Below are 15,497 nucleotides of genomic sequence, written 5' to 3' on the forward strand. Positions count from 1 at the left end.
TCGATCTGCTCAGAGGTCTGAATTGTTCTTCCGATCTCTTGTGGTTCGGAAACCTGGGCAAGAGATCGCTAGTCTGCCTCTTAGTTATGACTATGGCGATCCGTGGATCTGAGCCGAAGTTTTATAACTTGATTCGAGCGACTGTTTGTTGCAAACAAGGTTTATCGGGGTATCGCGAATCCGATGATTCTGGACGATTCCCCGAAGTGTATGATTTGGTCATTTCTTGCATTTTATCAAGGAATGGGCAAAGTCAACCTGCTTTTAGTCTCGGATTGATCAGATCCGAGGCTGCATGTATATATAAAGGGACAATGAATTTGAAATATAGAGATAGGTTTAATGAAACATATGGTGCCAAACGGCTTTCCTCTTCTCATTAAACAACTTACTTTGTTTATAGACAGAGATCATACAAAATATTTCTTGAGAACATCGGTATTCCAATGGTTCTTCAAGATTGTTCCATCTAACTGTTTCAGCATAAACGTGTCTGGCCTTTTTTCGGAATGGATGATGTATGGTCCTTCCCAGGTGGCTGAGAGTTTGCCATGGGTCCGTCCTTTCTGAACCGAGGCGGCGTTTCTGAGTACTAGATCACCGACTTTTAGGGGTCTGGCGTTGACTCTACGATTATAATGCTTGTTGACCCTCTGCAAATAAGCTGCGTTGAGTGTCCTCGCATCGTTCCGAGCTTCGTCTAGTAGGTCGAGAGCTTCAGACAGAAGTTGGTTGTTGCTTTCTCCTTGTAGTCCATCATACCTGTTGTATGCCTGGATCCTCAAGCTTTCTGTTCCGATTTCCACAGGGATGACAGCTTCGGATCCGTAAACAAGGTGGAACGGTGTTTGCCCAGTAGCTTCTTTCTCGGTGGTCCGAAGGGACCATAGCGTTCCGGGTAGCTCTTCTAACCACTTATTTTTGTCATCCTCGACTCTTTTCTTGAGTGCGTTGAGGATGAGTTTGTTTGCAGCTTCGGCTTGCCCGTTGCTTTGTTGGTGGCAGACTGCCGAGTAAGCTAGGTGTATGCCGAACTGTTTGCACCACTTTTGTAACGGGGTGTTATCAAACTGTTTCCCGTGGTCGAATACCACCAGTCTTGGTATGCCGAACCTTGTGATGATGTTCTGCCATATGAACTTGCGGACCTGAGGTTCGGTGATGGAGGAGACAGCTTCAGCTTCGATCCATTTGCTAAAATAGTCGACTCCTACAATCAACCACTTCTTCTGGTTCGTAGCTGAGGGGAAGGGACCAATGATGTCTAACCCCCACTGTGCGAATGGTAAGGGATACAGTGTTGATTGTAAGGTTTGAGCTGGTTGATGGATAGCTGGTGCGAACTTTTGGCATTTCTCGCATTTCCTTGTCATCTGCTTTGCATCGGAAACCATAGTGGGCCACCAGTATCCGGCCCGAAGGGCTTTGTGTGCCAATGTCCTGCCTCCGATGTGGTTTCCGCATATCCCGAGGTGGATTTCTCTTAGGATTTAGTCAGCGTCTGTTGGACCCACACATTTTAGCAGTGGAGCGGAGAATGATTTCCTCATGAGCTCTCCTTCGGCGTTGATGATGAACCACTTGTTGAATCTTTTCAGCTTTCTCGCCTGTAGCTTATCTTCGGGAAGTTCTCCCCTTTCTTTGTATGCAATTACTGCGTCCATCCAGCTGGGTTCGGTACGTAAACTGCATACTGTGGGGGGTAGCAAGTCAATGCTTCTCTCTTGGTGAACTTCCACGTGGACCGACCTGTTTAGGTCGATGAGTGTTGAGCTTGCGAGTTTTGACAGTGCGTCTGCTTGCGTGTTTTGTCCTCGGGGGATGAGAATGACTTCAAAGGATCTTACCTTTGACGTTAAGGATTTAATTTTCGCTAAGTAAGCTGTCATGCTGGGCCACTTGGCCTCATACTTCCCTCGGATCTGGTTGGCTACAAGCTGGGAATCAGTTTTGAGGCAAACATGCTCGGCCTCTAGGGATAAGCAAAGCTCTATCCCTGCGATTGCGGCCTCATATTCGGCCTCGTTGTTAGTTGCTTTGAATCCAAACTTCAATGCATACTCTATGCTTTTCCCCGTTGGGGGGATTAGTACAACTCCTGCTCCTGAGCCGTTTACTGTGGAAGATCCGTCAGTGAAGACCTCCCAAGTGCTTTTTGTATCATCCAGCATTTCCTGGTATGAGCACTCGGCCAAGAAGTCTGCCAACGCCTGTGCTTTGATGGTGGTCCTCGGCTGATATTTGATGCCGAACTCTGATAGTTCGAAGGCCCAGGCAGCCAATCTTCCTGACCTCTCTATTTTGTCGAGTACTTTCTCGAGTGGTTGGTCGGTCAGTACTGTGATCTGATGGGAGTCGAAGTATGGCCTCAGTTTCCGTGCAGCTACCACCACTGCATATGCGACTTTCTCGATGAGCGGGTACCGAGTTTCGGCCCCTGTGAGTGTTCGGCTGGTGAAGTAGATTGGCTGTTGCTTCTTCTCTTCTTCCCGAAGAAGCACTGCGCTGACGGTTCCAGGGCTGACTGCGACATATAGGTACAGGGTTTCCCCCTCCTTTGGTCTGGCCAGTGTCGGCAGTTGAGCTAGGTGGGCTCTGAGTTGCTGAAAAGCCTCTTTTTGCTCCTGCTCCCATATCAGCTCGGGGTCCACCTTCCTCGGGACCCCTTTTTCTTGATTGGTGCTGCTTCTCCCCCGGGGAGGCTCTTTGGTTTTAGTGCTTTGAAGAAAGGGGCTCCCTTGTCCGAGGCTTTTGATATGAACCTTGTTAGTGCGGCTAACCTGCCGGTTAGCCTCTGCACGTCTCTCTTGGTCCTCGGCTCGGGCAGATCCAACGCTGCTTGGACTTTGTCCGGGTTCGCATCGATTCCTCTTTCGCTCGCCATGAATCCGAGGAATTTCCCCGACTTCACCCCGAAGACACATTTTTTTGGGTTCAGCTTCATGCTGTATTTCCTCAGGTTTCCGAAGGTCTCTGCCAAGTCCTTGACATGGTCTTCCTCCTTAATGCTTTTTACGATGGAGTCATCCACATAGACCTCGACGTTCCTCCCTTTCTGGTCGGCGAAGACGTGATCAACTAGCCTCTGGTAGGTAGCGCCGGCATTTTTCAAGCCGAAGGGCATCATTTTGTAGTTGAACACTCCTGCGCTCGTGATGAATGTTGTCTTCGCCCTGTCGTCGGGGTGCATGAACACTTGATGGTAACCTAAACAGGCATCCATGACGCTGAGCAGTGCATGGCCGCTGGTGGAGTCAACCAATTGATCTATCCTCGGCAAGGGATAGCAGTCTTTGGGGCAGGCTCGGTTCAGATCTGTGAAATCCACGCACATTCGCCAAGAGCCGTTCGCTTTCTTGACCATCACCACGTTGGCCAACCATTTTGGGTACATGCATGGTTCGATGAATCCGGCTTCCTGCAACGTTTTCACCTCTTCGGCGATGGCTCTGTTTTTCTCCGAGGAGTAATTCCTCTTCTTTTGTTTGATTGGCCGGGCTTTAGCGTTGACGTCCAGCTTGTGACAAATCAGCTTCGGATTTATCCCTGGCATATCTGCTGCTGACCATGCAAAAATGTCTTTGTGATCCCTGAGCAGTTGGATCAAATCGATTCGGAGCCCCGATCTTAGCCCCTAGCCTATTCGGACGCTCCTGTCTGAACCCTTTTCGAGGAAGATATCCTCCATTTCCTGATCTGGTTCGGGAGATAGGGTTTCGGGGCGGGCATCGACCTCTGCGGGAGATAAGCTGCTCGTGCCTGCTTTCCCCCTTTTTGCCTCGCTCTCCTCTCCTGGAGCATCTTTCTCCGCCTCGGAACCGTCTCCTAATTTGGGCTTTCGGACGGCGGTGTGGCAGGTTCTTCTTGCAACCTCTTGACCGCCTCTAATTCGTTCGGCGAATCCTGCGTCCGAGACGTATATCATCAGCTGATGGTATGTGGAGGGGACTGCTTGCATCTTGTGAATCATGGTTCTTCCCATGATTACGTTGTATACGGAGTCGCAGTCCATCACCAAAAATTCGTCCCGAAGGGTTTTTGCGGCTTGGCCTTCGCCTACTGTGACTGGCAGGGTGATCTTTCCTCGAGGGATAGCTGCGGATCCGTTGAATCCGATCAGAGGGTAACTGACTTTCGTCAATGCTTCCTCTGACTCTTCGAGGATCAGTTGCTCGAAGCAGTTTCTGAAGATGATGTTGACGGCACTTCCTCCGACGACCAACACTCGGTGTACGTTGTGGTTATTGAGGTCCATGGAAATGACTAGAGGATCGTCATGTTTGTACTGGACTCCGAAGCAATCATCGGCAGTGAAGGTCACGTTCGGGGGGTGTGGTTGGTTGTCTCCCACTGCGCTGAAGTTGACTCGATGGGTGAGAGCTCTTAGGTGTTTCTTGCTGGCCTGGCCAGACTTCTGTCCCCCGAACACCACTAGGATGTCATTCTTCTTGTGCCCTGTTGCTTCGTAGACCCTTTTCTGGGGTTGCTCGTGTTGTTTGCCACTTGCGGCCTTTTTTTTTTCCTCCCTTCGGTCTAACAAGTATTGTTTCAGGTAACCTCGGCGAACGAGTTCCTCAATGTTGTCTTTCAGCGAATTGCATTCTTCGGTGTGGTGACCGAAGTCATCGTGAAACTCGCACCATTTGTTCTTGTTTCTCCGAGCTGGGTTGGACTTGAGCTTCCCAGGTAGTTTCCACCTTTCATCATTTTTTTTGAGGCTAAAGATTTCTTTTCGGGGCAGAGTTAGTGGAGTGTAGTTAGCGTATTTGGGTTGAAGTTCACCCCTTCTCCCGTCTTTCTTCGGGCTCATCTCTCTAACTCCTACTTTCTCCTTCCCTTTCCTTGAGCTGCCCTCGGGCTTGCTCTGGGCATTTTTTGTGTCTCTCGGATCCGACGATCCTTTCAACCTTGCAGCGGCTTTGTTGAACTCTTCGGTTCTGATGAATGCATCAGCCATTTGGAGCACGTCGGCTATTTTGGAGGGGTTTTTCATCGAGAGCTTGTCACGGAATTTCCCTTCCTGGAGCGCGTGCTTCAAGGCGAAGATGGCCACGTCTGGCTGCAAGTTTGGTATGTTTGTTGATTCCTTCATGAATCTGGCCATGAACTCTCTTAGACTTTCGTCTCTTTCTTGTTGGATTGAGGTCAGTTCTGCTGTGGTTCGCTCGGGGCGATTGTTGCTCACGAACTGTGTGCAGAATCTCATTTTCAGCTTCTTCCAGCTTTTGATCGATCCCTTCGGCAGCGATCTAAACCACTCTCCCGCCACTCCGGTTAGCGTGGTTGGGAAATATTTACACCAACATGCTTCGGAGTAGGGGCTCAAGAACATTTGCTGTTCGTAGGAGATGACATGATCCCTCGGATCTGTGATTCCGCTATATGTCAGGTGTGCTGGCAGTCTTACCTTCGGTATTTCTTCCATGATCAGCTCGTCCGAGAAAGGGGATGACGTGGGAGTCATGATTCTTTTCCCGAGTCTAGCCCTGATGCCTTCGTTCGCCGAGGTTCTGTGATTAGAACGTTCGGGCGTACGATGGGGGCTAGGGGTTTGATCATGCCTCCTGTCTCTTCTTCTTTCTCGGCTACTGACCTCGGGTCGTTCGCCAGATCTGCTTGATTCGCCTACCCCGAGTCTCGTATGGATCGAGGGTCTTAACCTTGAGTGGACCGAGGGCCTCAACCTGCTGAGCACCGAGCTTCGGATCCGAGAGTTATGAGTAGTCGATTCGCTTTGGAGAGCTGTTGGAGTAGGCGATGGTCTTGCAAACCAATATGGTTGTTGTTGTGCCCTTTTTTGGGTGTCCCACGTGCTTTCCATCCATCTCGACGTCAGGTGTGTTCTTGTCAAGGGAAGGAGCTCTCGTTCGGGTCTGGACACTTCTACACTGGGTGGCTCGTTCAGCCTTCGCCTGGTCCTCCTCTCTTCTCTGCGGTCTTTTGCCAATCCTTGCTGCTTCTCATTGAAGAGGAAGTTTTGCATGATGGTCATGGCCGCAGTGAGCTCTTCCCTAGTTGGAATCGGAGGTCCTGCGTTTGTGGCGGTCGTAGCTCTGCTTGGCTGTGACCTCGCTACCGATTGAGGGTGCTCCTCTTCGTCAGATTCCGAATCTGACCGCACTATCATATCGTCATCATTGTTGTTGATAACATCATTAACCATTTTGCAGAAAGAGGTGGTTAATGTCAGTCAAAGGCTTTGAAGTGTTCTTCCCCACAGACGGCGCCAAATTGTTCCGGTGTTGTAAAGATGGAAACAATGGGCTTCGAATGAAGGCCCTTTCGTATGTGTTGAAGATCTTGCTTGCTTGAATGAGTCGAGTCCGAATTCACCTGCACAAGAGCAAAGTCACTAGCCTCGGGGGTGTTTCCGAGGAAAGCCCCTCCGATGCCTAAGTAAGAACGATGCTCGGATTCTAGAGAGAAGTTTTCTAGAAGAGTACTCTTAAGGCGATAAAATTGGACGTACCTTGAGGTGTGAGCCTTGGTGGCCTATTTATAGTGTTTGCATAATAAATGCCCATAGGTCATTTATTGCTATTGGGCCTTGGGCCTTAATGGATGGCTGAATAGCCATAGTGGTAGGTTTGATGCAGTTGCTTAGAGCCATTGGGCTTTGGACTTAGTGGCCCAATTGAATATCAATTGGGAGCCCAAACAGTTGGTAAAGTGGGAATCAGTTGAATATAACATACCAATTACTCTGCATTTCTTTTTACCTGAAGCTCTGAAATCATGTTAACAGATTAACATAGGACTTCGAGTCCTTTTCCGTCCGAAAGTTGAGGAATTGCCAAGAATCTACAGACACCTGGGCACGGATTATGACGAAAAAGTGTTACCTTCCATCATTCACGAAACTCTCAAGGCTGTAATTTCCCAATACAATGCCAGTCAACTGCTCACTCAAAGGGAGGTTACTTTGTTTTCTTATCAGTCTTCGGTTAACCAGAATCATCTGATGCTATTGTAATCTTTATAATTTGTTTTTTTTTTTTTTCAGAATGTGAGTAGGGAAATTCGAAAAATATTGACAGAGAGAGCATCAAACTTGTTCATGGAGGTGGACGATGTGTCGATTACAAGCCTGAATTTCGGAAAAGAGTTTACAGACTCGATCGAAGCCAAGCAGATTGCTCAACAGGATGCCGAGAGGTCTAAATTTGTTGTAGAGAAAGCTGAACAAGAGAAACAAGCTGCTATCATCAGAGCTCAGGTCATTTTTACACTACTCTTTCTTCTTCCTTTTCACCTTCATTTCTTGTTAATTTGTTTTGACTTATGAGCTTATGAATTATGATTAGGGGTGGTTGTTGGGTTTAAAGTTTAAACAACAAGGGTTGGGCTTACCGTTGTTGGGTTTTAACTAAAGATAGTTGTGGGGTGGGCCCTACTTCAGGTCGCCCCCAAATACACTTGAGCCTTAACGGGTCAGGCCCATTCCAAATCCACTTATTTTGTATTTTGTAGGCCGGGGTGAAAATTTGCAAAAGTAGCCCAAGCACGTCCAAGCTTATGTTCCCTTGTGTGGGCCCAGAAATTCGTGCTTGAGCCTAATCTATTCTAATATTTTAAAACACAATGTTTGCATGAAGTGATGCTACATGTCATCTCTTTTATATTATTTATTGGACCCCCAACCCGTTGAACAAGTCTACTTTTGACTCTCCCATATTGCTATTCGGGTGCGACCAATAAGACATTGAAAGTCGCCTATTATAAAAGGGGAAATAAGAAGTCACCCATTAAATAGAAAGAGTTGTCGTGGTTTCTAGTTTCTACTTTTTACGATGAGATCCTCCGCGCCCCTCTAGTTTACGGAATACTCCGTAGTAAAATTGAATTGTGAATTTGACTTGTTGTGATTAACTAAATGCAGGGTGAAGCAAAGAGTGCTAGATTAATTGGGCAATCTGTGTCTGATAATCAAGCATTCATAGCATTGAGACACATCGAAGCATCAAAAGAGACAGCAGAAACACTTGCAACTACAAAGAATAAAGTTTATATTTCTACAGATAATCTCTTAATCGACCTTAAAAGCTTAAATATAAAACCTACTCCCTCCATTTCTTTTTGATGTATCCATTTGGAATCTGGTGTGATTTTTAAGAAAATTGAAATATTGGTTTGTATGGGTATAAGTGTAATGATTGGGTGTAAGAGATTATAATAAATAAAGGAGTGAGAAAATAATAAAGAAATAAGGTAAGAGAGAGGAGTGATAATGATGGGTGATAAAGGAGGTGAGAGAGTGGGTATATGGGGAAGGGAAAAGAATTAAATATTATGGGTGGAGAAAATTAGGTGGAAATATGGGTAGAATCTTTAGGTATTTTGGTAATTAGATAGAAATATAAGAGTATTTTAGGATAAAATGTATGTCCAAAAATAGAATAGATTCTAAATGGATACAACAATATGAAACGCTTAAAATGGAAACGGATACAACAAAAAGAAACGGAGGGAGTATAAAAGATTCCAAGAAGAAAACGAAATTAACGAGAAGATAAAGATTGTACCTAGTGCACAAGGCTCCCGTTATGACTTCTTTAACGAGGAGATAGTTTGTCTAAATTAAATTTCCAATTTCTATTTAGGATTCTTTAAGAAACTACGACTTCATTTGCCTGATGTTTGGTGGACTAAGTTAAGTACTTGTATGACTTGCTACGTTCTTTAATAGATGTATCATATTAACTTTTGAGTTATTCTTTTACTTGTACGTTTGTGTTTTTTGATGTACAGTTAAAATATCAGTTTGATATGAATATTGAAATTAAAATGTAAGATTGATTTGAATAATGAAATTAAGGAATATGTAGTGCTACTTACGACATCTATTAGAAGGAGGTTACTATTACTAACTATAGTATTAACATTGTAATTAGTGTCATTTAGTTCCTTATGTTACTAGCTAGTATTATTGCTATTTAGTTTTATGTTAGTAGCATTATGTGTTAGGTTATGATTCATATGACAAAACATAAATCATGCGGAAAAACCATAAATCCAGAAAAGCATATTATTTACACATAATCATTTAGCATAGTTTAGATGCATACACTTTGTTGCGTGTCTTCCCTAGCTGCGCCCGAACCGAACAAGAACAAGACTTTAGGACTCCAAATGTCGTCCCTCCGTAGATAGTCCACAGCACGTCCGGATCCGCCTTAAGCTTGACCAACTAGGATCGCCCTTAAGGTACTTAGAATTTTCGGCTATTGTAGGCAATTGTATGACTGAATTTTTGCTCTCAAAAATCACTTTGAATACTTGAATTGTGTCTATAAATTATGACCCTAGGCACCTATTTATAGAGGTATGGAAAAGGAACTGGAATCCTATTAGGATACGAATTAATTAAACTAGAATCCTAATAGAATTCTTATTTAATTAATTCATCCTTTTAGGTTTAGGAATTTAATCATATGTCGAAACCTGATAGCTTTAGGATTCGTATAGCACACAAACACACACACGCACGCACAGCAGCCCACGAGGGGCGCCATGCGCGCGCGCGCAGCCCGCGAGCTCGCAGCCCATTGCCACGAGGCCCACACGTTGCAGCAGCCTTGGCGCGCGCTGGGCCTGCCTTGCGGTGGGCCTGGCGCAGCCTTAGCTGGTGCGTTGTGGCGCGCTGGCTTGCTGGGCGATGGCCCGGCTTCGTGCTGGGCCTTCGTCTGACAGGCCTCGTCCGATGCTAATTCGTACGATACGCTTCCGATTAATTTCCCGATTCCGGAATTCATTTCCGATACGAACAATATTTAATATTTCCGATTCCGGAATTAATTTCCGTTTCGAACAAATATTTAATATTTCCGTTTCCGGAATTATTTTCCGATTCCGATAATATTTCTGATTCTGACAATATTTCCGTTTCCGGCAATATTTCCGATTCCGGCAATATTTCCATTTCCGATAATATTTTCCGATACGTACCATGTTTCCGTTTCCGGCAACATCTACGACTTGGATAATATTTATATTTCCGATACGATCCATATTTCCGTTTCCGGCAATATCATCGTTTCCGGAGTATTCATTTCTTGCCTTGTGACGATCTCAGCTCCCACTGAAACCAAGATCCGTCGATTCCGAATATCCATAGATGGAGTATTTAATGCCATTAAATACTTGATCCGTTTACGTACTATTTGTGTGACCCTACGGGTTGAGTCAAGAGTAAGCTGTGGATTAATATCATTAATTCCACTTGAACTGAAGCGGCCTCTAGCTAGGCATTCAGCTCACTTGATCTCACTGAATTATTAACTTGTTAATTAATACTGAACCGCATTTATTAGACTTAATATTATATGCATACTTGGACCAAGGGCACTATTTCTTTCAGTCTCCCTTTGGTTTCTATTAGTTTTATGTTACTAGCGTTATGGCCATTAGTTTCCATAGGTTACTAGTCTCCTAATACCTTGTATAAATATCTGATTGTGATTGTTGAGAAACCAAGGCAATACAAAAAGACTACAACTTCTCAAATACTCTCTATTGTCTTATTATGGTATCAGAGTAGGTTCATTAATCAACATATCAAATTAATTTTTTTCCCACAATGACTGAAACCAAGGTGATTGATGCATCCTCCCCTTACTATCTCCACCCCGCATCAAACACAAGCATCGTCATCTCGCCGGTAGTCTTGCGTGGGAAAACTATGAAGAATGGGCTCGATCAATGCGCAATGCTTTTAAAGCAAACAACAAAATTGGGTTCTTTGATGGCACGATTGAACCACCGACGACGGAAGAACCCGATAAGATGGCTCTATGGGTGGAGGTGAATTCCATGCTCGGTGCTTGGATACATAACACACTTGACACATCCATTCGTTCCTCTATTCCTCTTACTGATAATGTAAAGGACATGTGGAATGATATTCGACAAAGTTTCTCGGCTGGAAACGGACCTCGAATTAATGAATTAAAGAATCAGATTGCCACTTGTGAACAAGGAGGAGACTCGGTGGTCACCTACTATGGAAAACTACGTCTATTATGGCAAGAGCTTGCATCATATTTAACCCCTCCATGCTCTTGTATCTGTTCTTGTGGCTCGAAGGTTGCTTTGGCTAAAGAAAGAGAAGATGTACAGGTGCATCAATTTTTAATTGGACTCGATTCGGCCATTTATGGTAATGTTCAAAATAATATGTTAATGCAGGATCCCCTCCCATCATTGAGTGTGGTTTTCTCAAAAGCACAAACACAAGCGAGAAACCACATGGTTACTCGTGCCTCAGATCGGAAACCAGAGGCTGTTAGATTTGCATCCCAAGGAGCGGCTCGGGGTCGCTCTTCAATGGCTGTAAAGGGGTCTGACAAACCTCGTGTCAATACCACTTGCTCACATTGTGGTAAACCTGGCCATGATCAGGAGAATTTCTTTGAATTGCTAGGATACCCAGATTGGTGGTATTCTGAAAATAGGGTAACATCACGGGGAAGGGGACGCAACAGTCGTGGTGGTCGGGGTAACACCAGTCGTGGGCGTGGTAATGCAGTAGCTAATGCTGTTGGTCGCGGCTCAGGCAGTGCGACACACCAAACACTAGTAGAAAAAACCCTTGTTGCAGCCCCCTTGTTGCAGCGTACATGTATTAATACGCTTCAACAACTAGTAGGTCAACGCGGGTCAAACCTTATAAAGGGTTGTTGTAGCGTACAAATTAATTGCCCCCTGCAAAATAGCTTTTTGCAGCGTACAGAGTAAAAGCCCCCTGCAATAACCCTTTTATTTTGCAACGTACATGTAAAAGCCCCCTACAATATCATGTTGCAACTTTTTTTTCGCTGCAAAGTTAATTCAGACCAAATTAACATTTTATCCCAAATTCGAAAATCATATCCGCTCAGCATTCCCGTTTTCCATAACCCTAATTTCCACCCCAATTTCTCTCTCCTCTCTTCTTCCTCTCCCCTTCTCTCAATTCCCCCCAAATCCTACGCTTCTGATGAATTCCCGGTCGACGAGACCTTCCTCGAGCAATTCGGCCCGAAAGACACCGAAACCGAGGAAGAAGCCCCAAAGCTGAACTGGGTCGAACGAGGTTGGGAGCCATGGGAGGAGATTCTCTCTCCTGGGGCGGATTTCGCCAGAAAATCGCTCAATGAGGGTGAGGAAGTAGCATTGAAGAACCCGGACACGATTGAGGCATTCAAGATGCTGAAACGCAGTTACAGGAAGAAGAAGATGAAGGAGATGGGGTTGACTGAGGATGTGTATAAAGAAACGAATCCTCACCCACAGGAAATAATTGAGTTCCCATCCGTGCTTGTGAACAGTAGAACTGGCCAATTGGAGGACTGTTTTCAGATGTATGTGCGGCCTACACATCATAATCTACTGTCTGACTTCTGCAAATCACTTACAGGTATTCATCAGTCTCAGGTTTGTTTAAATTCCCTTTTACTTACCTTTGTTTTTAGTTTATACAATATTTCAGTTCTTATTACTTGAATACCTTTACCAATCCTCTAGCTAGTATCTTTCTGTATATCAGCTGTATTGATGGCTTGATGATGTTCTCATCTAACTTCAATGTTAATTTTTTTTTTTTGGCAATGATTCAATGAATAGCTTCCTTCTGTGTTATTTTGAAATCAATGTTAATGAATCTGTGAATTAAGGTTTTGGTCCCCCCTATTTTGTAGAATAAATTTATGAAAATATCACGTATGTGTCACATATACATACATGATTATACGATTATTGTTATTGTGGTTACTTGTTGGGTTATGGTAGGCCATGGATTGCCTTTACACTGCCTTGTTTAAGGTTAATGTACGCAGTAGATTTGTTGGTTATTCCTATCCAAAAAGAAGAAAATATGTATTTCTTGGTAATGAAAATTAACAAGTTTGGAGTAGTACTTTTTGTTTCATAAAGTCACAAGTAATTTGGAGAAAGAAAAGTAGGATAAAACGACAAGAATTAGGGAATAGAAAAGAATGCATGTTCTGAAGTCCATGTACTCAAAGATCAGTATTTTCATTTTTAGAGGGAAAATATCAGTATTTTCTTTCGACCATTTGGATTCAGTAAGTCTGCACGAATTCGTTCCAGCTTGGTATTATGCACATCTAGCTGAATTTTAGTTATTTAAATTGTGTTCTGTCCATGTTAGAATTCTTTCCATAATGGCAAACCAATTTGATTCATTGTTGGTGATTTATAAGGTTCTAGAAAAATAAGTGAAACAGTTCACAATACAGTTTTTAGAACTGTATTGCTGCAACAGAACTTATGTGTTTAGTACTATCAAAAGAAGTTGCTCACGCTTCACCAAGGATTTGTTTAGACGGGATTTCACGGTGATAAATATAATTCTGATATCCTCCATTCACGGTTACTAATTGGAGCAGGATATCAGAAGTATATTTGTCATTTGACAAAGCTTTTCTGGCAGTCAAAAGGTATTTAGCCACCCTTTGCATACTACGTATGGTGAGAACAACACCATCCTGCATTAACAAGTCATTACTCTCGTCTCCACTTTACCTGACAATTTCTTCACATTATAGTATTCTACTTCCTGATTTTCACACCCATCATCCTTGTCATCCAATCCAGTTATCACTTTACCTGACAATTTTTTCTTTACTATTTTGATTTGCAACTTATGGCTCATGATTCTGCTTTGTTAGTGTTTGTTGAATTTTCTCCTTAATTTTGCAAATTTGTAAGGATTTTAACACATACGTTGAATTATTCTGGTATTCATGTCAATTTGTTTCTTCTAGAGGTAGCTATTATCCTGGTATTCATGTCAATTTGTTTCTTGCAGATAGGCAAGAGGGTCTGATCCTGCCTCAGTACGATGTTATTTTGCTAAAGAATATTGCATGAACTATATGCTTATACGTGTGTGTGTATCTGTGTGTTTATGTGTTTGTTTGAGGGTGGCAGTGAGACTGTGTGTGCATGTACTTTCTGTCTTTACTTCATTGGAGGACTGGGGTCTTCATTTTGTATCTCTAACTATTTCTTTGAGGCAGAATAAAAAGTTGTAATGATAAAAGTGAATCATTAATAAGAGGTTGAGTATACATGCTGCCGAGATTATTAGAGTTTGCATTGAATAAGTTGAAGTTTGAGGGAGGATGTAAATTGTGAATTTTGTCTCCATCTAATTTGACAATTGCAAGAACATATAACCAGATGTCTTATTATCACTAGACTTGACAACTCGAATATACTTGTTACACATTTAGTTCTATCCACTTGTCCTGAATTATTTACTCCATTAGTTTAGCTAAGGTTTCTCAACCTATTTACATGACTGTTTGTTATTGTCTTATCCCATCTACATCAATTTGCAGAAAAATCATAGATGTCAGGTCTTAAGGAATAATAAATTAACCAAAGATATCAAGGAACTTCGGGAGGAGGCCAAACTGACTCGAGAAATTCCTCAATGCTCTGACTCAGTGACAACCTGTGAAAACATATACAAGGATGTCTATCTGTTATGCATGTATACTAAGATCACAATGCTATACATCTACAAATTTATATGTGAAGTTATACCATCTGGTTTTTTCTCTTTTTTTTTCTCCTTTTCTTGGCACTATTTGGTTAAAACATATACAGTAGGATTCTTTGAATTAATAGTTGGTTCAATGTAGAACCTGTAATGTGTGTGTACACAATTTTGGATTTACTGTTGAATCAATTTAGAGGATGACTGGGTGCTTGGATGAACAGGTGGAGTTCAACAGAATAATGTTTAAGGAGGAGGAGATAGAAGAAACAGAACAGCTTTAGGAGACATTGGAAATGTAGTAACTTCAAGAGTGGGATTAATTGTTGATGTGGATGGTACCGTAAAACATCCATTTTTCATGTTCATTTTTTCTTTGTTGCAATTCTGTATAACATTTTGATTTCAACTAGCTAATGCAATTTCATGATATGCTAATTGAAACAGATTAGAGCACGGGGTTTATAATCTGTCGCGACTAAAAGAATCAGCAGCCAACAGATTCAAGTCTTTTCACATCCCTGTTGATTGGATGCTTGACACCGGATTCGTCAGTCAGGTGAAATTATTTTCCTTCTGTTACACATCATTTTCTTGCACCCTCTCTTCTGATTTACATGATTAGTATGTTAAATTTTAAGTTTCCAAGACTTATTACAATCTACTTATGCACATTAAGGCTTGTTTGGTCGTTATAGGTCATATTTAGGCTTAAATGAGACATTTTCGCTCCCAAATTTGAACTAAAGAACCTAAAAACTCATTTTATACTTATTATACATTTAATATGCATAGTTTTAACTTTCTAAGACTCATTCCAATCTATTTATGCAATTTTAAGGCTCATTGGGTCGTTATAGGTCATATTTAGGCTAAAATGACATTTTCGATCCCAACTTTGAACTAAAGAACCTAAGGACTTATTTTAAACCTTTTACATGATTAATATGCTTAGCTTGAAGTTTCCAAGACTCATTCCAACCTACTTATGCAC

At 42.9% G+C, this 15,497-nt stretch overlaps 1 protein-coding gene across 1 annotated transcript in view; it reads left to right on the plus strand.

Moving 5' to 3' along the window:
• Nucleotides 1–8,080, plus strand: part of LOC110784017 (prohibitin-2, mitochondrial-like) — a 31,643-nt gene extending 23,563 nt beyond the window's left edge. The window contains exons 5-7 of the mRNA XM_056832043.1: nucleotides 6,746–6,916; nucleotides 7,004–7,216; nucleotides 7,880–8,080. Of these exons, the coding sequence (XP_056688021.1) occupies nucleotides 6,746–6,916; nucleotides 7,004–7,216; nucleotides 7,880–8,080 (585 nt within the window). The remainder of the gene's footprint in view (nucleotides 1–6,745; nucleotides 6,917–7,003; nucleotides 7,217–7,879) is intronic.
• The last annotated feature ends 7,417 nt before the right edge of the window (nucleotides 8,081–15,497 follow it).

The sequence above is a fragment of the Spinacia oleracea genome, chromosome 6 (genome assembly GCF_020520425.1).
Source record: "Spinacia oleracea cultivar Varoflay chromosome 6, BTI_SOV_V1, whole genome shotgun sequence".
Lineage (NCBI taxonomy): Eukaryota > Viridiplantae > Streptophyta > Magnoliopsida > Caryophyllales > Amaranthaceae > Spinacia > Spinacia oleracea.